The sequence below is a fragment of the Nyctibius grandis genome, chromosome 11 (assembly GCF_013368605.1).
Source record: "Nyctibius grandis isolate bNycGra1 chromosome 11, bNycGra1.pri, whole genome shotgun sequence".
NCBI classification, from domain to species: Eukaryota; Metazoa; Chordata; class Aves; order Nyctibiiformes; family Nyctibiidae; genus Nyctibius; species Nyctibius grandis.
Window position 1 is genome coordinate 14,545,990 of NC_090668.1, and position 22,969 is coordinate 14,568,958.

Genomic DNA, 22,969 nt, shown 5'->3' on the forward strand with positions numbered 1-22,969 from the left:
ATATTTAATACTTTGAACTAGTATAGACACCAAAACTCATATACCAAGAATTCTATCTATACCTATAAAGAGTGCAAAACTGCACAATCCAGAGCTATGGTTTTGTGTGTATGGGTGGCTTTTGATTTTTGTAGGGTATGGGGTTTTTTTGTTGTTGTGGTGTTTCTTGAAAAATTGAATTATGGTACTAATAAAGTAGACTTTTTGGCTAAAAAAAAAAAAAAGCTTGGCAATATACTTGGGCAGATACAGTTCAAGCCAGATGTGACAGTTTCTAGATAATGTGCCTACCTTAAATCATGTTACCTTTCTGAATGGCATTGTCGAACCACTCGGATCAACCTCTTGGAGAAGGAGGGCCAGCAAATTCTGCCTCTTTTCTCAGTGACAGAACCAGGCTCTGTTTGTTGCAGCTGCTTTTGTTGGAGATGAAGAACTAAATTCTGTTAACCTTACGCTTTTCTAGGACAGCTGAAAACAAAATGCAAACACAGCTAATCCTTTTTATCTCAGTATAGTCTGAGGTCAAGTTAAAGCTAGCTCAGGCAGTATCCAGTCAATCTACCAGACATTTAGTTAAATCTGTTTAAATATAAGGAAGAGTTCTGGGATGGACTGTTCCATGAAATAAAAGTAGTTTATTTAACCTACAAAGGAAAACTAAACAATGATGTTTACTGTTCTTTCTTTTCATACTTCATAGCCTGCAATTTAAAATCACCTTTGGAGAAAGGTGCTTTTTATTCTAGTATATTTTACAATACAGCACAGACATCAAAATTTTCATTGGAGGAATGAGACAGTTTGTTAACATTTAAATATGCAGACATCTGTTCCAGTCTCTTAAGAACATGTTTTTTGTTTACAACAGAAAAATACATCTGACAACGGTAGCTAGTTATATTACAAGCAAACAATATTGAACTCTGCATAGTTTATACAATATACTGTGGTAATAATTTAATTACCAGTTTTATCCACTATGTACTAGCTGGCCACATAAAGCCTGACATTCATCTGAAATGTGGCATTATACGTTCTATTGGTATTCTCTTAACAGCTTCATTCAATGAAGTATTTTCTGGACAAATGAATTTCAAAACTAAAAGCTGACTAGAATCATGGATGTCTTCACTACAGACATTTAGTGCGTACAATACATTCCTAAAGTAAAGGCCAGGTGTCCAATAGAAAACATAGCTGTCAGAAAGAAAGGAAAATAATGTGCAAATTAAAAACCATCGCATTTAAAAATGTGTTGATGTGCAAGTTACAGTATCAACTGTGTATTAAGACTAACTGGGGAAAAAAAAATCTCAGCATAAACTGATACATCTCACAGTACGTTCTTGATTGCACATGTTCCACGGCATTTGCATCCATTACACTTTCTTGTGAAAATCAAATACACTGAGAACCCTTAATTAAAAGTAAACTATTTTACAAGGAGAAGTTGTACACATGCTTCAATTAGTGCGAAAAACTAGAACAAAAATAATCAGAATCACATCAGAAATGCTTAATGACTTGTAGAGCCACAGTGCTTGTTAAGTGACTGACAATTGTCAGAACCCTTACATTACACTTACTAAATGCAGCTTGTGGGTTGTGGAGCAATAACCCCAACCTATGACTGTACTGGGTGCAATTCTTCGCTTTTACAATACAGGACATGCATTTCCACCCCAGTGATCCTTATGGGCATACTCAAAATATACCTGTTGTAAAAGTCTCTCTCTCTCTCTTTTTTTTTTTTTTTTTAAATCTTTTTTCCCCGTAATACTTAATGCTGCAGTGACTGCTTTGAAAGGAAACAGAATGTTTCCTCTCCACAGTGCATATCACTGTGATTTTAGCTACTTAAAGGGACATTATATAAAAACAGGATTAACTCACATACCACTACAGAATGTCAAAAATGCCTGAAGGTACATTGAAAGCACTGGGAAGAACTCTCATTTTCAGCGTGCCATCTGCTCCACAGGAGAAGATACGATTGCCTTGCACAGTTTCTATCTGGGTGACACCAGCACCAATATTTCTGAAAATGGACTGCTTAGCATGTTCATTTTTAAATGAATGAATTAAATTATAGCCAGTCAGTCTCCATGCCTGTATCAAAAGAATGACAAATGACAAAAGGAGATTAAAATTAGGATTTGTATTTTTTCCCTAATGTTTCAGATTCCTGGCTGTTCTAAACCCTGTTCAGCAAAGATAAAGAGTATTTTTTGCTGTCTATTTGCAACAATTATAACAAGTCCAAGAGTCTCGAGAGGCTCCTGATGAAGCATAAGGCAAGACAGCATAAGGCTACCTTAATGTGGACCAGCTGGTTACTCAGCAGGCTGAAGCTGCCCTGCGTTACCTGATCAGTAGTGCCCCTCCCAGCTTCCCCCCTATGAAAGCTGTAGAAATGGACCGGTTGCATTTTTATCCAAGATGACTATTGTCAGCTTTCCAGCAGCTGGAAATGCTTTTCTGCTCAGGAATGCTGCCGAGAGTAAGCTGCATAATTAATAAGAATACAGAGTGGTAGCACAGCTGTCTGAGTTGTCTGTTGTGTCCTAAGTTACAGGAGCCCTCGTTAAGACCAGGCCATGACGTGTGTGGAGGTGCAGAAAGCACCTATTAAACAGTATGCAGTCTAGCTAAAAGGAAAGAAACTGTCTTCTCCTTTTCTTTACCATGTTCTTGTATTTCCTTCCTTTAGCATTCAGGAAACAAGCCCTTTGAAACAGGGACTGTATTTCTGGTTTGGGTTTGTTTGGTTTTTTTTGGTTGTTGTTGTTTGTTGCTTACTACTGTGACATCTCAGTAGCTGTCTGGGGCTTTAGCATCAAGAGTAAAAACAGAACTTTGTGACTTTACTCGATGCTGAAGTTACTGAGCGCCCCCAGTGTTACAAAGGGAAATATCCAAAGGCAAAACTAGAACATTTTTAAGAGAGAAAAATAAAGCTAAGACTTCAGAATCATGCACTCTGCTTTATCCACTTAAAATTCAGTCATGAAACTTTAAAAACTGTTTAATCTTCTATAGTGGAGAACAAAACCTACTTGCTTTAGAAGGATATTAGTATATTTAAGTTTGTTATAAGCGTAAGGCAAGCATTCTGCGTATCAAATGTAGGTTTTGGTTTTTGGGGTTTGTTTTTGTTTTGTTACCGCATTCATCTGGCTATTTACAGCATGCTGATCAACATATGTCAATACTCTGCTTCAGCTAAATACTCTCCTATCCAACTCAGCTCCTCCAATACCTTACCTTCATGTTACCTTCTGCTGAGCCTGTAACAAAATAGTCCTCAGAAGGATCCAGTGCAAGGGCCTTAACAGCTGATTCATGTGCTTGGAAGGTGTAAAGGATTTGCCTCTGTCTGATGTCAAAGATGCAGATATATCCCTTCCTACCTCCAGAAACCAGCAGTTGATGTTTAGGTGCATACTGAAGTACTGTGGCACCGTGATCATGACAAGTGAAGGCTGAAGAAGAAGGATGTCAGAATTTATTAGATTTGAAACTGTAAGTAGCTTTCAATCTTAAAATGCATTTCTTGTATAAATTTTTATCTGAATATTTTCTAACTTGACAGATACATTACTTCATATGGGTAATGTCATATCAGCTGACAGCTTTTTGCTCTTGTAAGAGCTGTATAGATCTAATGCACAAGAATGCACTGCATCATGCACTGCATGATATGCAGTCTAATTTATTTTAGAATACAGGCACGTACCTGAATTTAAAAAAATGAGAAAATATAAAATTCACCATCTTAAGTTCAATTAAGTTCCTGAGTTAAAAAAATAGTATAGCTGAACTAAAAAATTAAAGTATATGTTAATTACCTTATAGATATGTACTATATTCTAATTTCCTAACCTATTTTTCATAGGAGCCCTGACTCTTTCTTTAAAATGAGGCTGCACTTCTGTGCAATCTGCTAGTTTTAAAATATGGCTCTCAGAATGCACCTATTGCTTCTTCAAGTACTGCAGTTGTTTGCAGATGTTTTTGATGGTTGAATTTGCTCTTTTAAAAGCCCAGGATATTATATTTGGATTTGTGTGTATTTTTCTTTCATAGTACAACATGACAGAATTTTTCTTTAGTTCATTACATAAAGATGAAATTATTGAGCTTGTTCAAATAGACACAAACATCTTTTTAAGAATCCAGTCAAAGTGCTGAAAGACAAGGCCAGCTGACAGGAGCTGCTTATACTATTACCTACAATTGTCTTTTCCTCTGTGCTTCAACAAAGTACTAGATATATCAAGTGCCAGTTTAATTGAAAGCCAGCGTACACATAAGAGTTCAATAATGCAGCCTTAATTAGTCAGCTGTTAATTTTTTTCAGGACTGTATTCAAATATTTTAGACTATATTAATACTGCCACAAAGCCAGCTTTGTGTATGACTTTCTTTCTTCATACTTTTCTATATAGAGCAGATTAACATTGCGCTAGAGACTATATAGTGCTGGTTCTGGTGCATGCATTAGTGTCCCCGAGTGCAAATTTTCCCCCTCACGCCAAATGCATACACGTGCTATATTTCCTTAGTCAGTAAGAAGCAGAGGTTTAATTTTCACTGCAGTACTTACCGTGTATAAGACTGTTACCAGATGAAACCAAAGTGTCCCAGAGGCACACGTTTCTGAGGGAGAAAAGAAAAAGTCATTATGGCCTGTTGCTAAGTGATTCATGGGGTGACATGACTCGGAAAGTGTTCACGTTTTATATCGAAGACTTAGAAAGTAGAACGGAACAAGGAGCCCTTAACTCTCTGCAGTCATTTGGAGAGCACATGCAAAGAGTTAAGAGCTTAAATTCTTTCTATGCTCTTTTATGCTTCTTAGTGGAGCTATACTTTCTACCTTTAAGATGTGTACTAATCCTAGGTTGTACCAAGAAATTATAGAAGTTGTTCTTTTCAGAGAAAAATAATTATCTTGCCTTTGCTGAACATATTTCTCCCCCCAGCAACAGCATTACGTCAAACCAGTTGCATTTGGAATACATCTTGAAAAAACTGGTTAACTGTTGACCACTCTTCACAAAAACTGAATTTGGGAAACAAGCGACTGAAGGAATGATGTTCAAAGAAATTATCTGGCAAGTTCAAGCTGTAACAAAGATTAGAATACTGAGCCTTAAAACGTCAGCGACACACTAATGCACAAAAGCTAGCAAGTTAATGGAGATGAATCGGTAGCTTTGGTGAAATTCCTCATTGTTTCTTTAAACACACCTGTTATCATTGGACTGTCCCGATGTAGCAACTAGACTTGAAGAGGTTATAAATGCAAAGTCACTTGTGGTTTTACTGTGGCACTGCCAACTCTATTAAAAACAAAACAAACAGAAAAGATGCAATCTTACCAGTTGAAGTCTGCATCAAAAATTACTATCAGTCTGATGTCACTGATAGCATAACACAAGCAGTCTTTTAAACAAAGTTTAAAAACTGATGGGCAATGCAGTTTGAAACCTCAGAGAATGGAGCAATGGATTAAAAATACAGTATAAAATAGCAAGATACTAAAATAAGTGAACAATAACAAATCCACAATATAGTGTATTACAATATACAATAGCCTGAATTTCAGATTAAGCACCATCTTCATGTCCTATTAAGAAGCAGTGAAAAGAATTGAAGAGTATTTTTACTAAATCTTGGGGTTGTAAAGTCATTACTGTCAGCTCTAATTTTTAATTGAATCAGGGGTAATGCTGAAGTAGTATTTGTAATTACATTGCAGCTTATAGTTATTGTACAATTAGTTTTCCAAAGATGTATCATTGAAGCTCTACAGTTGCTTTGATAAAGTATGCCAATTAAAAAGCAGCAAAATCAAAAGTGTCTCAGTGAAACTCTTACAGATGTCTTACAAGCTCTTGGCCTGTCTGACATCTCAAAGACTTAACTTTCCCCTATAAAAAGAAAAAAAAACATAAAAATTTCTGTTTACTTACCAGATAGGGCTTAGGATTTGAGGTGGTTTGGTTTACTTGCCAAATACTTAGAAATCCTTCACCATCAGCAACGCCACACTGCAAGGAATGAACTGCATGTATTAGCATAACGTACTGGTTACTGGATGCTTGCTACTTCATGATAGTAAGCAGCTGACTTCAGGAAAAACCCCACCTAAAACACCAGACCATTGTCTGTACATTAAATATCACCAACAATGATTGTCAGGTACAAAATAGTTTAGAAGCAGAGTGAGTTCAGTGCTGATTGTTTAATGATTATTCAATGATTGATGCTCTCCTACATGCCTAACTCTTTTCTGGAAATGGAGGATTTTTAAGTGTGGAGGCTTATCTTTCAAATCCTAATTTTAAATACTAAAGCTTACAGAGGCATCATTACTCCATGACTCTACTTGAAAATGCTTAGTAAAGTAAGATGCATGACAGCATGCCATAAAAGCGTGGTAATAATTATGGAAGGACTGTACTATATCATGAATGGTAAAAAGACTGAGTTATATTTGTTAACCAAAATGCATAACAATAATACTGTATATTCTATACAGCATATTCTGTATCTATAAATATTTTATGAAATGTTTTTAGAAATATTTATAATTATTTTTTATATTTTCTCCAGTTAGTCAGGTTTCATGAGTCCTGCCTGAGTGACCTCCATGTGAAGCAGTGAGGATAACTAGTACATCTTAATTTCTTACTTAAAATTGATTCCCGTGTGATGTTAAGATTGCAATATCTCAAAACATAATCAAAACACTAATTTTTTACAAAAAGTTTAAATGAGATTTCATGCTACCTGAAAATAGGTATGCTGGGAGATACTTTGTATTTCCAGCTATTTCTAAATGTTGAGCTTTTGCTGTTTTATAGCTACGCTTATAGTCATGCCCTAACTCCTTTAATTCACTTTTTATGGCTCTTAACTACAATGAAGTTAAATAGTTCATTAGCAAAATGCAGACAAGACCTGCTAAAATAACAGGACGGGCAACATGAAAAACTGAAGAGGTGGGTATTCCTCCCAATTTCTTTCTTTGTCCACTCTGATTTTTGCATCTCATACACCTCACAGAGTCATTCTGGCCAAAGTGTATGGCTCCTTTGTACTCTCTCTCTGCTCTCCACTGTACTGGCGTATACTTATATTCTTCAACTGATAGGCTGTATTACATATATCTTCCAGGTAATGCATTCTGTCAAAACTTTATCTTGGCCAGAATGCAAAGTGTGAAGCAGTTCTTGAAGACCCATGCCTAGACTGATACAAGTTTTCTTCTACAAAATATGTAAGCTCAATATTTTTTTTTAAATGTTTAATTTAAAAAGGTCACCACATGTTGTACTTACCTTATTGCCCTGGGAATTGAAATACATTCTTGTAACCCTGGCATTCCCAGCCTGCCGGAAGCATACCAGTTGCTGTGGCCTTGTCCACTCAAACATTCGAACACTACCATCTTGTGCTCCTGTAAGATCTAAGAGTAATAGATAGATGTTCATTAATACTACAGTATTTTGTAGAAAATTACCTACTCCATACTAGTAAGTATGAATAACTTACAGTACTGATGGACTGGATGTGAAGCCATTCTCTTGACGTTATTCAGATTTCTTTTAATAAGCTTCATATAAAACAAAAATAAAAATAACTTAGAATAATAGACAGAAACACACTCTTCAATTTTGTTTATACTAGTACATGGTGAGTGTCCCCCAGTTAAAAAAAAGTCTGTTAAGCTAACATTATTTGCATCTAATTATGTTTAGTTGCAGTATAGTAATTAAAGCCTGTTTATGACAGCTTTTTTAGACATGAAAGTTCAAATAGTATTAATATTATCTTCTATTATACAAAGAACTTAAGCACATGCTGATGTGTATGCTTTTGGTATTAGTCCCAGTGCAAGAACTTAAAGTTTGGGATTGTTCTGGTTTTGGCTGGCTTTTTTGTTTGTTTTGATTTGTCCCCAGAAACTCCAGATCCTACCTCAAAGTTCCCATAAGAAAGAGGAAAACTTGATTGTCCCATTATTTTCTATGTCACAATAATTCTATGCCACAATATACAAGAAAATGCTTAGTTTGGCCTTCTTTTTTGACCAGGTCTTGGTCATTGTAGGCCTTTTATGCCAACATTGAATTAACGGTATGATGACTAATGCACACTAGGTCTCTCTACTAAATAATACACTAAAAAAAAGTGACTGTCTCCTGAGCTGCACACAACAAAAGTACTTACCACACCAGCTCCAGTGCTAGTTTGACCACTGCCTAACCATGGCATCGATGAAGATGGTTGTATCTGATTCACTCCAAAAGATGGTGCAGTCGACTGAGTTAGTGTTGTGGTAGAACCACGGAAGTCAATATCATCAGAACTGTAAAACAGCAGCAGTGTTCTGCTTTAAACAAATGTTTTTGCTACCAATGCTGTTTGCTTATCTCATTGTCAAGAGCCTAATGGCAGTGGGTAGAGGAAGTGATTATAATGGACTATAAATTGATAATTTCTGCACTTATATTGTATGAATGCTTTCTACATGCTCCAAAGCTAATGGTGTTTAACTTCAACAGATTATCCTCACTCCGGTAGATAGATGTTGAGAATATAAGCTCTCTTAATAATAATATTGTTGGAATATTCCTGACCTGCGCGTCTGTATGTATATCTATTCTGTGCAATGGAGTGTGGTACAGAGGAGTGCTTACTGCAGCTGATACATTCACAGTTCTCAGCACAATAATGGAGGAGACAGTAATTCAGGCCGTTGCATTATACAACTAGTATCACCTACCACAACTTGCCTCAACACTGCAATGATGCAACTGCAGTGTTTCTAAGGTAGCACCTCCTTTATTAGCTTATGCACTGTGGGATTTTACTTCATTGTGCACTGCAGACATGCCCAAAATACTCAAACACCTCAAAACATGTGTAAAACAGAGACAGTAATATTCTTTTGCCTTCCCCGCTCCCTTGTAAAGCAATCTGAAACCTACTGAAGAAAAGTAACTTTTTTTGTATGATCCACTTGTGCTTACACAGGTATTACATATGCAGCCTTAAGGTAAACCAATACTCTTAATAAAACCCCAAAGAAATAATCCTACCTTTTAGACTCTCTGTCGTATTCTTCCCCAATCCATATAAACGACTGAGCAGCCAGCAGAGCTGAAATATCAAGTTCTTGAACATCATGTGTAGATGCCAAAACAATTTCGTTGCTGTTTGCCTATGCAGCACAAATAGAAAATTTATACTAACTATAATTAAGATCTTTTTATTACGCTTACTGAATTTGTAAGGCTTACCTTATTAACTGCAAATGCCATTATCATATCTGATTCTTTGTGAATGATTTTTGCTTTTCCTCCAGGGTAGCCAAGATCTGCTTCAACCTACAAAACATTTATAAGAAATTTCAATGAGCATGAAAATCCATTTTCTAGTGGTACATTCAGACTGCAAAAATCTATACAAAATTCATGCAAGAAAAGTTCAGTGGCCTCAGCATTGTTTAGGAAGCTAAACTTTAGAGTTCTCATACTCTTTAGTGTTCTGGAAGCCAAAAGTTATATTTGAGTGTAAGAAACCAAAGTTATGTGTGCAACACTATTTACAAGGTGTTCACTCATCCTGATTGTCAGGACATCCAAAGTTAATTCACTGATTGGAAGCCTGCCACACATACTACACAGAACATATAGTTTCTGTTAGTCACATTAGAGAAAGAAAAGCCAGTTCCACAGAACTTTTAAGAATGTGCTAGAGGTTTGGGAGAAGGGATACTACCTTGTTTTTGTGATCTTCTGCTACGCAGTTTTGTTTGACCTGCTCCACACGATCTTCTACAGACTACATAACATCACACAGTCACAAACACAAAACACATGCACAAACAAATATAAAAAAAGAATGAAACATTCCAAACTAGATTTTAAAGGCCACTCTGTCAGTAAATGATGACAAATGTATTTTCAACTTTTTATAAAAGGCACAGAAACTAAGACAAGAATCTAAACAAGCTCACTTAAATGTAATGCCTCCTAGATGAACACAAAATGTATGATATAGTAAATAAATGGAGGAGTAATACACACACAAACTCCATACTTACAGGAATTCTTAAAGATATTAAGTAGTATACTTATTTCCCATGGTACTTATGTGTTGGTTTAAATTTTCAGTTACAACTCATTACAGTTGTAACTGGTACAATTTGTAAAGCCCCATATTATATAGTACTATACAATATTACTTTTATATGTATATATTACTCATGCATATATACATATACACAAAGTAATAGCTCATTTAAATTTCTTTTTCAATGTGACACACAAAAAGAATATTATATGAAACTCAAATTTATTTACTCATTACCCTTATCGCAAATGTTCTGTTTCTTTATTAGGACAGTATTCAAATACATAAAGGTAAGGTGAGATATGTCTTGTGTAAAAGTACTCAGTTCAGTTGATATTCCAATAAACAACATGACAGTCATGTTGATTTTAAAAAAAATCCAAACACTGTTAAATGAAAGAAAGGAAACTGAAATGCCAACACAAAAATGGAAAGAAAAATGAAAAGAAATACTCAAGAGACAGAGGAACAGTTCTAATTGAGCTTTCTTTTAAAAAAAAGTTACATCCTTCGTTTACCTCACTTTGCTTTCTTTTCTTTGTGAATATATATCTAATGAAAGTCTCCTGAAGAAGTTCTTGCTTCACAAGAAAATGCCAGAGCCTTTTTGCTGGAAGAGCTGAATAATCCTTTGATCTGGGTAAAATGGAAGGGAAAAAAAAAAGCTTCAATGTAATTACAGGTGGACAAAAAAATAAATCTAAAGAAAGTCTCTGAACGACTTTAGATTAAATTCCAATTTGAATAAAAAAAAAAACCAACAAACTTTTAGCTCTAATTTGTTCAAGGCAAATATCAAGAGGTACTTTTTTCTTGCATTTTTTTAAAATCCATGTTATGTTACTAACTTCCAAGTACTACAGTTTAATCTGCTGACTTGGATTTATGTCTATATTTGCACTTTACTAAAACTGCTTTTATGTTGGAATTATGCTGGCCCTACAGAATTTCCTTACATATTTCTTTCAGTATTCAATAGAATTCTCAAATATTTAGCTCATATGAGCCAAAAATGCATTGCCTCATATTTGAGGACAAATATTTCTAAAGAAGCAGTGCATGTTTGTAAGAATATTTTAATAAAACCCTATAGCAGTATCAACCATGCAAATCCAAAGTCATATATAGTAAGCAAACCTAAAGTTTTATTTTAGAATATTGAAAAAAGCAAGCTATTTTTGAGTTAAAAACATGGTTCACTATCTGCATTTAAAGATACCTGCAAGCATGATATTGGTCTAAACACAGGAGGATTAGCTTTACAAGGACCGTACTCCAACTTTCTTTCTCTCCTCCTCCTGACACCTGCATGTATTATATAACTCTCTTCTTTTGTTGCTGAGGTAGGGTGGGAGACAGCTGCTACTGGAGGAATAGTAAAAGAGGCTGAATAGGGTCTTCCCAGCAGCAGCCGTTGCCCTTGATTTGTAGTCCTCCAAGCTCTGCTTTTTCCTTCTTATTTTCCTTTCTTGCTGCAGTTGTGAAAGGTGCAGCAGAATAAGTAAAGGCTACTGCAGGAGACAGCTGCACAAGAAGGAACACAGGGACGTGGGAAAGTGGTTTCTGTAAAGCTAGAACTAAGATTTAGCCAACCTTTATTTGGCTGTTTAACTTTTAGGTGGAAATATTCTAGTATTTCTATGATCAAATAATGTGTTTTTGCTAGGAAAAAAGTACTTACTTGAATGGTGTGTTTTCAGGTTCAATCATTGCTTTATTGCGAAGAATAGCTGGTCCTGCACCTACTCCAAGGTCACTAGGATAAGTATTGATGTAGTTTGGTGGTGGGCCTTCAAACTGGTCCATTCTATCTTGAAGAATCTGTTCCCAGTGTTCCAAATTTTTTATTATAGCAATGCCCAATGGTGATGTTACAGGCAGATCTAAACAGAAATATTAATAAAGTAAGGCTTAGAGGAAAAAATTATTTTACTTACAGTGCATATAAAAACCGTAATAATACAAACATCAAAAAAAAATCTTGAAAGGAAATGTACTTGTTGGCAATTGTAAAAAGTTATGTATTACATTATTTCAATTTAAAAATGAAAATTGAAAAGCAAGGTCTGACAGAAAGCCACTTATACGGAAAACTAAAAAGTAAAGCAGAATTTAACATACCAGTGAATTCCAGACCAGCAATGGGAAAGAAGTTCTTAACATTGTGCAGAACTAATTTTACCATTGTCAGATGCAGAAGAGCCCAGCTGTATAAAAATAATAGATTTAGTTGTGTTAAAACATTAACACAGTTATCTGCAGAATAATTTTATTCTTCTACCAAATACACAGATTAGAAAAACATTTATCTTGCAACATTTTCTCTTTTAACTGTTCTATTTAATCTGCCCCTCATTCAAAAACTAAAGATCATGCTTGAATCAGTATTCTGAAATATCATTCTAGAGCTGGCATTGCAGTACCTTATATTCTTTGTGTCTTAAAAATGAAGATGGGGGGCGGTTTAATTTGTTTTTCCCCTCCCCCAAAAATGCGAACCACACAGCTTTGACTTCATAATCCTGCTTTTTTTTTTTAGGCAAGTAAATGGGGAACTGTTACTGTGATAAGAATTTGTCACTCCTGTAATCCCATTGCCACAGATAAGTCTATCCACAGTACTAAAATTATTTGACTTAAACTGTGGAGGGTGCAGAAGACCTGTATTCTCTTTAATTTGGAAGAAAACGTAAGCACACGATATAATTATTCTAAAATAGTGGCAATTTCTGCTAACCTGTAAGAATTGGCATCTTTGTGTTCCTGGATCTGTACATCAGAGAGGAAAGCATCATCATCTTCCTCATCACTGTGAATGCTTTCATCGGAATCATATATAACACCGCTGTCTGATAAAGGAAGAAATGGCTGCAACGCAAAATAAGTCTGCTATAAAAGCAATTTTCTGATCTCTTAATATTCAACTCTTTAGTTGTCATTTAAACTCTATGGCAGTGATAACAACTTAACCTATAAATAAGTTTCCCTAAAACATAAACAAGTAGCAAGGGGAGAAGTGTTAATCTCTATTATTGGCAAGAGATGTTTTGAAAGTTAAGTAATAGACTTGTCGGCTCTTCATCTTTTATGAAGAGGATAATATTCTGCATCTTACTATGAAGAGCACTCAAAGTTTTCACATTATTTTTGTCCTTTAAAACTTAACAGGGAAGAAATATGCCTTGACGAACTGTAACTTGCATTTTCCATTTTAATTACCTTGCCATAAAATAGTCCCACATGCTGAGCTCTGGAGGGATAAACTTTTCTTTGTAAGAGGGTCTTTCTGCAGGTACAGGTGGTGGTACAGTGCTATCTTTTACTGGTCTTTCCTGGCACTAGCATTCTCATATTAACCTACGACGATGTTTATCCATTTCTTCTGATGGAAGAGGTGGTGCTAAATGCAGGTAATTTGAAAAGCTGATATTAATATTGCATCTTTAGAAATGGCTGTATTTTATATATGAAGCAACTAAAAACATTGTTATTGGTACTAATTTCTACTGATTCAGAAATCAAAGACAGCCTAAATAAAGTAAGTGTAATCATATAAAAAGTTCACTTATGATAAATTCAATAACTGGTGTTTATACATTGGATATATCATGAGAAATATATTTTATTATCTGGATTAAGTTCTCAGGAGATGTAGCTTTTCAGTAAAAAGCTTTTAGCTGAAGAATTTCTCAAGAAAGAAACTAAGAAATTTTGTTGAGAAATAAAAGTAATATATACAATTTTACTAACCTGTAAACTGCACAAGTAGCAGTAGTTATTTGAAATATAAGCCAAGGAACTCTTAAGATAGTGAAGAAAATTTGAATAGAGACACAGGCTTTTTGACAACTGAAGTCTATTTTAAAGTGTTAATGATTTAAAATGTCTTAATAGTTATCAAAATATTAATGTGGAATTTCTTTTTCAAAGTGTTATTGGCCAGGCAACATTGAAGATCACACTTACTTTATTACAAAGGAGCTAGAGATCTAAAAACTTTTTTTTTTTAAAAAAAGCCACTACTAACATTCATCTACACTGCAAATTTTTACAAACCTTCATTACCATCCTCTGAAACATCAGAAGCTGTAGCAGCTTGTAGGTTAAAGGAAAACAGAATACATCTCAAATGAAGACATGACTTTATGTTATTCATATTAACATCTTGTGAAAATAACTGCTCTAAATGAGTTTAAGTTGTTCCATGAATGACAAATATCCATTGTGCATGCCTATAAAGGTGCATTGCCTTATTGTTTTGTTTTATATTTCAGACGTGGAACATGTAATTTTTGCATAAGTTTCAAGCCTGTTGTTGTTTTGAAAGTCTCTGTGCTGTGATTTTCAGTATTCTTGCAGTGTGAAGTCTATGACAAATGGTTGTATTTGCCTTTGTCTCCAGAGCCTGAATTCATTCTCCACTTTTGCTTTTCCTCATGCAGTATATTAAGACGTGCTCATCTGTCTTTGCAAAATTCCTGGCTTTAGTTGGAGCTTACATATGCATGAACTATTTTTCTGACAGATGAAGTTGATATTTGTTCTCCGTGGTCTTGTGCAAGGTGAAATCTTATCTTGCAATAGAAATTGGTTTCAGAAATACCGTTTCGAAGTTACTACAGTCGTTAAACAATAACACTCACCTCTCACATACAGAAAACCATAGGTATTAACACTGGTTTATACCATCTGTTTTTTTTCACTAAAAAATGATGACTGAAAGTCCTGAAAAGTGTTATAAGTAAGCATCTAATAGTAATATTAGCAATATAATAACCATACAGTTTTTACGGCAAATTCAAAACGTGCTGGGTGCCATTGCAAAGGACAACTGCAAGACTAGTATTTTTTCTGCTTTTTAGTGAATAGAACAGTTTTCTTGCCAGTAGATGCTTAAATTCTTCTTGCTTGGTTTTTGTCTTTGAAAGGAAGGAAATCTCTTTTACTAGGTTACAAAAAGGTGTAAAATGCAAATCATTAGTATGACCTTTAGAGAACAAAGTACCTGGAATATTTTCTGACTGCCTTCGAGGTTTTACAAGAAGTTTCACTCCTCCGCCAAAAACAGCAGCCCACATTCGACTGTTCAAAGGATGGGCTGCTAGTCGAAATAATTCATTACATGAATTGGTTGCAAGGGCGTGTATAAGGAGACTCAGGTAGACAGCTACAACAGCTTCACAAAGTAGGATGTTTAACTTTGGTTGATCTTCATCCTGAGCTGAACTTAACAGATTTATAAGTGAACTCACACCTGCAAAGAGAAAAGAAGAAATGTTCTGCGTTAGATGAGTAGGAGTAGAGATAGAAAAAAAGGAAATGTTTCACCTCTACATTTTATGTTAAACTTATACTAATAGCCACATGATACTTTTACTCAGATGAAACAAGATCAAAAGTAAAAAACCCTTCTTTGGTCTGGGATTTCGGCATTGTACCTCTCTGCAAATACTATGAGCAGTTCAGCTTGCCTATGAAATTCCTGCACTGTTTCCACAGTTAACCTCAAAATACTAAATTTACGCTCGTACATTGGGAGCAGTTGTTTTGATAGCTGTACCAAGTAAAGCATAGATGTGAGACAGTACCGTAGAAACAGCTAACAGAAATAGTTTTGCTAGGGGGTGAGGCAGACTGGAGTAAGACATTTCAGGATGACAAATTATCAGCTTACTGATTTTATCCTTTAAGATTGTGGTCTCTTCTTCAAGCAAGATGTTTGCCATACAGAAATTTTATTCTTATTTGTTTTGATAGGTGAAAAATTTAAAGGCTGCTATTAATTTGGGAAATAAAAAACATTTATTCATCATTGATCATCCATCATTTCATCCATCATATTACAAGACAGTGAGATAATTCTGAATTGTGGAGCTGGTCCAGTGGTGCTAAAAGTAACCTTATTTTTGTCTCACCAGGCCACTGAGCAGGAGATGAGTTTGGAGTCGCATGCTCTTCAATACTTTCTGTCCTGAGTCTGCGTCGATCACTCAAAAGCAGTCCTTGATAAACCATCCCTGTAAACTGATTCGCTTCTGTTTGACTGCTAAATACAAATTAATTTTTTTCTGATGAGAAAGAATTTTTAGAATATTTTTGTAATAAAGTATAATATATATACACGCTTCCATTTTAATCAGAAAATGCAACATTTAAAAATCTATAAGGCTAAGTCAAGAATTTTATAATTTCACAGTATACAAAATACATTTTTTATTAAAACTTTCCACGTGGCATTATCAATTTTATTATGTTACATGTATAGCTCCAGCTATGAAAAAGGCTTTTTCAAAATTTTAATAATATATTTGTTCTGAAGACTTTTAAAATGTTTTTACAGCATTCTCTTCCAGTTCCAGTTTGGAATATAAACTGCCTGAAACCCGACTTCAGTGAGGCTCAAATGTTTCCCCTGCACCCCTATTCAGCAATGGATGTGCTGTGGAAAACAGCATTCAGATATTTTTCAGAAGCATCCCAAGTGAGAGTGACATCAGATTTTCCTATTATTTATTGGAAAAAATCTGAATGATTGGTGTTATCTGTGTAAAACTGATCTGGCATATCAAAGCTAGCAATGTGTAAACTGTATAAGTATCTATACCCATATACAGATATTTAATCCCCTTTTTAGACACCTGCATGAAGAATTTCCATTTTTGATACACAAAGTATACTCCAAATGTAGGACTGTAAAAAAACTCCTGTTTTTACCTGTAGCTGTGGCTGTCACATAGTGCTTGGTAAATGGATGCAGAAAGTGAAGCTGCTAAAGAATGAAGTGTGTACACCTAAAATAAAAAGAGTGAATAAGCTACATAAGTTATATATAAAAGGTGAGTAAACTACAATTCTTTCTAAACAGCATTGGCAATGTGTTATGCAGGAATGTCCTAGTTCTAAATCAAGTGCAGGAAATAGTAACTGAATGTTACTTTAAGTTTACAATACAGTACTTTGAAAATCACAACTGCTTGTTCAAGGTCATTTGATTGCAGTCAAAACCTTCTAGTATTATGTCAAGATAATTAACTTTATTCTAATATAGAACTGTTGCAATGAACAATGACACTGAAGGAGTGATTAAGCATGTCCGGGTATGATAATGAATTTGATAGAATGGTTCCTGGAAGCCGTATTATGTAACATCACAGTTCTGTGTAACAGTAGTTGCTCAATATGCAGAAAATACAAAAGTTCATGCAATCATATAATTGTTTTATCTATAATCTCTTTTTTACCTCAGTTATGTGCTTATAAATTTCCAGAAGTCTCCAGAAGTAACAAGAATAATACTCCATTATTGCCTCACAATGAAACAGAAACACTCCAGTTCTTAAAAAGAAGAAATGTAAGGATTTCTTGGGAAGTCTGATGAAATCCACAGTGTGGAGAAAATAGTATGGTCAAACGGTTAAAAATGTAAGCTTCTTTAAACCCGCTCTGGGTCCATTTCTATCTTTTCCTACCGTCTTTCCATTTAATCAAATGCTAGACCTCAGATTAAAGCTATGAATTATCTAAATAGTTGTTTTGCAGTTAGGAAGTGTCAGCTCTTCTTTCTGAATTCTCTTTTAAAAGAAAATGCATGTGAAGTTGGAGTTTTTAGAGTAAGGAAGATGCTTTCCTCTAGCATAATGGAGGATGGAAAAGGACTCAGCTGATACAAGAGAGAAAACAAGATGTAAATGAGCTTGGCCTTGCAGTGGGACAACCCATTTAGTTTCCTAATTTTTCCCTACTTTTATTTAGTCAATAGAAATTCAAATTAATTTAATGAATATGAATATCGATTTAAACATACAAAACAATGACTTAGCTTCTTACTAACTAACTCTGTCATAGTTTCAGGCTTTTTGGCTTTTTTCCCCTCTCTTACTGAATCTGAACAGAATTTATTCACCCCAGAGTATGGAGTCAGATAAAGTAATTCACCACAAATCCTTAAAAACCAGTACACTTGAGCAAATTTGTGCTAGAGTAAGTTTTATAATATCTAAATTAATAGAAGATTATAACCTACCTTAGTCTCCTATCTCTACTTTCATTAATCTCCCTACAGGATCTGACCAGAATTTAACTAACATTTTCAGTTCACCAGACCTAAGGGAGAAGGTCAGTATTGTGAAAGGGTAAGTGTTGAAAAGATAACTCAAACACCGTATTTTATTTTCGCATGCTCACTCCCCATTTTATAAAAAAATCATTTAGCATTTCCTGAAAGCTTTTCCTTACCTTGACATCTTCAATATTAGGATGTGGTGGTGATTTCATCTGCACAATAGTGTAAAGAATATCATGGATATGGTTGTTTAAATACAGCACAGGATTAGCTATCACAGTTTTTGTGGATGCTATACTTGCAGAAAGCAACGGTAGTGTTGTGGGTAACGGAAGTGGAGACTGAAGTTGTTTTACAGTAGTCTCCTGTTTAAAAGAAAAGATTGTATTTAAAACGATTGCTTTGAGAAAAAAATCTAAAAAAAATGACAATTTTACATCTTAAAATGTTTTTCCAGGGTTATTTATCCTCTTCCACTGCTGCCTACTCAGTACAGACAAGATTTTACTGTGACCGATGTCAAAAGTAAGTTCATATTTACTATAATAACATGGATCAGACCTGATAGCCAAGTTTGCTGGAACACTCTTTTGCTTTAGTGCAGGAAGAGTATTTTTATGTAGTTCATTAGGAAGTGTTGGGATTGTCTATTAAGAAACATTAACTAAAAATGCACTTGCAGTAGCATGAGCTGACATAATGTTCACTGGTCTGACTTTAATAACAAAAGTCAAATTTGCACTAATCTGCATTTCTGAAGTGGAAACGAACAGATTTTTTTTTTATTCTTAAAAGTATGTGCTAAGCCTAGCACCACCAAAACAGTTGTCTTACTGCTCCTATTTGAAATGTGAGAAATCTAGGACTAGAGGAAGTTAAATGACTTGCCCAGTATCAGATTATCTGCTGTAGCTCAGGTTAGTCATTAGTATTTGCTGGAAAATATCTCTTTTTGTATGAAATAAATGTAGAAAATGCTATAATATAGTAAAAGGGAGCACTGCCCTGTCTGACTTGGTATTATTTGTTGAGCCTTGCAGCCAAGATCCCATTCCTTGTAGCTCCCTTGCATGATGTGCAGATGTGTAGGGAATGAGATTTTGTCATATTTCAGCAACTGTGAATTTTATTTATTACATAGGTACCCAGAATATTGTGATCAAAATTATAATTTAATTGGAACACACATATAATGCTGCAACTACGATAGAAACAGCAACATTTATATTCTATAGTTATAGGTAGCCTAATCCTCAGTGTCTTATAACAGATTCTTAAGAACCAAACAATCAGGATGTGGAAAAGCAGCACACTTAAATACCACATTCTTTCTCCAAGAACATTAAAATGATCTTGACCATTAGACTTGCAGAACATAAGAAGCATCTATCTAGGCACAAACTTAAGCATTTGACAAAACTGACCTTCCAGAACTGTTCACACTTGTGAATACAAGTTAGTTGAATTTGTTTTACCTGCTGTGACTCTTGTAGCAAGAACTTCAGCTCCATTCTTACAGATGCTAAACCACCACCTTGTGCCCCATGAAGACTACAATAACTTAAAAAAACTCTTAGAAGAGCTTGGTTCTTCTGCAGCCACCACTTTCGTCTTTCAGCGTGTTCTCGTTTTGCTTGCAACCTACGTCTTTCTATCTGGTGCCGTTCATATGAACCAATGTCTGGCTTATCCATAATGTCATCGTGATCAAGCAGATCCCCAGTTACTTTGGTATATGTTTTACAATAATCTTTGCCCCCTGCATCATGGTTGCATATTTCATGCATAGCAGCAATCTCTTTTTCAAGCCAGTTGTACAGCTGAAATCTGAGCTTTCCTCCATCTACTTCATAACCTGTAGCCAAAGTCCTCAGTTCAGTCATAAGGATCTTCAAACAGGCTCTGAACTTCAGTTGTTCAGCAATAACATCAACCTCAGTGTCTCCTGCATCAGAAATCTCCCCATGTGGTGTTTGTGAGATGTTGGTGTCTGAGGTTCCCTCATCATCTTCTCCATTCTTAGAATCAGATTTTGAGTTTTTCATCATTATACCAACATCCTTGTCCTCTTCATCTGACCCATTTTTGTCTTCACCCCAATCAAGAGTAAGGGGCTCATCATCAAATTTTACTGCTGGTTGACTCCAGTCAAATTGTGCTGAAGATTCAACAGTATTCTCCAAAACAAAGGAAGTCGAAATTGGCTTTAACCAGTCTATATCACTGCTTCCTGCACCATCCCTTAGGGCTTTGGAATCTGAAGCACCAGCCTGTATTTGAGGACTAGATGAATCTTTCTCTGCATCTACAGTAGACTTTTTTCTTACTTTTGGAATTTTGGAAAGGACTTCAAGAGCTAGTACAGGGCAGCCCACTTTAAAATGAGCATTTGCAGTCGTGAAGAATAATTTTCTTTCTATAAGATTAATTTTGTCAACAAAGCTTTTCTCAGTTGTCAGACCTAATGTGGCCAAAGTCCCTTCTGGTGAGCTGAAGTATCTTCGGATGAGCAGAGGGTGGGTCCGAAGATAATTGTAAAAACTGAATACCACAGGATTGCATGACTTGACGATAACTAAAGAATTAAACAGATATGACATCTATTGAAAATGGCTTTAAAATGGTATTATTCTGTTTTGCAATATTTCCTGCATTACAGAGATTTGTCAAAACACAAAACCAAAGTCAGTTTTGGGTCTAGTTGCCAAAACAAAATGAAAAAATTATTTATTCCCCAACAAAAAGATTAAAGGTATGAGCTGGATGAGTAGAAAGGTACTAAATCCTCTCATTTGCCTCACTGTTATATTCCACTCAGCTAAGCCTAAAAAAAAGTTGAGATTATCAGCCAGGTAGAGATTTCTCCAAGGGAGGGAATATGCCACAGAAACCTGTGTAGCTACCTGTCACTTAACATTAATCTCAGAAGAGACAGGATAGGAAATCCTGCTAGAACACTGCCAATTCCTAGAAGCAAGAACAAGAATTTAAGTCCATTGGAATAAAGACTAGCCAACATTCAGTAGTAGGGAGGTATTGTAGGGAAGTATCGAAGAAAGAAGGCCCTCCTGAGCTTATCTGACAGCAGAACTAAGTTTGATATTGGGGGGTTGAAGACAGGCCCTTGGAAGAAATTGGAAGATTTTTTTTTTTTTTTTAGAAGAAGAAATTGAGCAGGCCAGTACATAAGCCAATTAATGATTTCAGCATAATGGCATCTCAGGAGAAGGGACTGCATAAAAACACAGAAAGTATTTCTCCTTCTCTACTTTGTCTTACTAAGTTTGTCCCATCAGACTAACGTTTTTCCCTTACCTGGGTTTTCATCATCATCTTTAGGTGTTTGTTCCAATAATGTGTCCAGTGCTCTGGTGTAATCTTTCATTATCCAGTAAGCAATGCTTCTCAGAAACGGATCAGAATGCAATTTAGTACAGCTGAACCCAGCTCCATCCTTACGGCAACCCAAAATCTTTTCATAAAGAATGGAGGTGTATGTGACAGAGGTTTCAAACTCTGATTCATATAAACGAGCAATAACCATAGCCAACTGGATGTCTTCCATTTTCTCAAGGCACACCTAAAATAAGAAGTGGGGAAAAGGTTGCTTTATGAGGGAAAGGTAGTTCTTTAAAATGACAATGAAGTGAATAGCAATACAGGGTTACAGAACAGATTTTTTTTTTTCTCATCATATCTGTTCTTTGAAGTATATATTAATCTTTGGGTCAAAAATGTGGTAAGTGATATATATCTAAGTAACATTTTCTTCCATGTTTGGAAAAAGGTGTACTTTATTCTATTTCAGGAATTATGATATACATAGCAGTACATCAGCATGTCAAAAATTAATATGGCAGAAGTTGAGAGAAATATGTTTATTTTTATTCTACCTAGTAGAACAAACATAACTTCCAATTCTAATGTTAATACATCACTGGTAAGATATTCTTCACACTGCCAAATTACATCTCTGAGGAAAATTCTTTGTGTTCTCTGGTAAAGACAAGCCTACTGCATATAAATAGGCAGGATAACTAAAGGTTCTCTAATTCCCATCCTCTCCTGAGAGTTACCGCTTAGGTTATGATCCTGCTTACAACTCTCACCTCCCTTGTGGCAGGCAACATCACAGCTCCACTAGAAAGGGAACCTAGGGCTGCTTCAGAAGAGAACTCTTGACCTTTTTTTACTTAACGTTGTAACAATAGGTCATGCAGAATAGCCGGAGGCTGAACAGAGTGCTACAACTGAACTGTGCTCATCAAACAGGAAGCTTTGCGAGAAGGGTCATGACTGGTATTCCCAAGAGTGCTTCCACTGAGGACTGATGTACATGAACAATCATTATGGCCTTCAGATCAGTTTCCAAGCTGCTTTTCACAGCAGTATGGAGATAAATGGTATGTCTGCAGGGCACAAGGGGGTCATTTGTGCTGCCACAATTCGTGAAAAGATCAGTGGAGAACAGCTTGTAAGGATGCAGTTACATAGCTCAAATTAGAAACTGAAAATTTCTTAGAAGTGGATACCTCTATAGCGTCTTTCAGTGAACCTGCTAGCAAGAAAAATGCAGCTGATTGTTCAAAGCGTTGTTTTCCCAACAAAGCAAAAGCGTTTTTTAAAGCAGCTTTGCGCCATCTGTCTTCACTGAAGTTGTGGCTGAAGAAGGCAGTCATCTTTTCATCATGCTGGGACCTGCATAAAGAAATGCAATGTATACAACTACTTATATAACCTTAGCATACAATCACT

The 22,969-nt window shown here is 35.4% G+C and overlaps 1 protein-coding gene across 1 annotated transcript in view; it reads right to left on the reverse strand.

The window, feature by feature from the left end:
- Window positions 1-678: 678 nt before the first annotated feature.
- Window positions 679-22,969, reverse strand: part of DMXL2 (Dmx like 2) — a 54,535-nt gene continuing 32,244 nt past the window's right edge. The window contains 23 exon segments of the mRNA XM_068410750.1: window positions 679-2,112; window positions 3,268-3,485; window positions 4,610-4,662; window positions 5,257-5,348; window positions 5,982-6,059; window positions 7,353-7,480; window positions 7,567-7,627; window positions 8,245-8,383; window positions 9,117-9,238; window positions 9,318-9,404; window positions 9,799-9,861; window positions 10,671-10,788; window positions 11,834-12,035; window positions 12,274-12,359; window positions 12,890-13,020; window positions 13,377-13,552; window positions 15,158-15,406; window positions 16,068-16,198; window positions 16,867-16,943; window positions 18,388-18,579; window positions 19,690-20,789; window positions 21,530-21,794; window positions 22,747-22,912. Of these exon segments, the coding sequence (XP_068266851.1) occupies window positions 1,903-2,112; window positions 3,268-3,485; window positions 4,610-4,662; window positions 5,257-5,348; window positions 5,982-6,059; window positions 7,353-7,480; window positions 7,567-7,627; window positions 8,245-8,383; window positions 9,117-9,238; window positions 9,318-9,404; window positions 9,799-9,861; window positions 10,671-10,788; window positions 11,834-12,035; window positions 12,274-12,359; window positions 12,890-13,020; window positions 13,377-13,552; window positions 15,158-15,406; window positions 16,068-16,198; window positions 16,867-16,943; window positions 18,388-18,579; window positions 19,690-20,789; window positions 21,530-21,794; window positions 22,747-22,912 (4,144 nt within the window). The 3' untranslated portion in view covers window positions 679-1,902.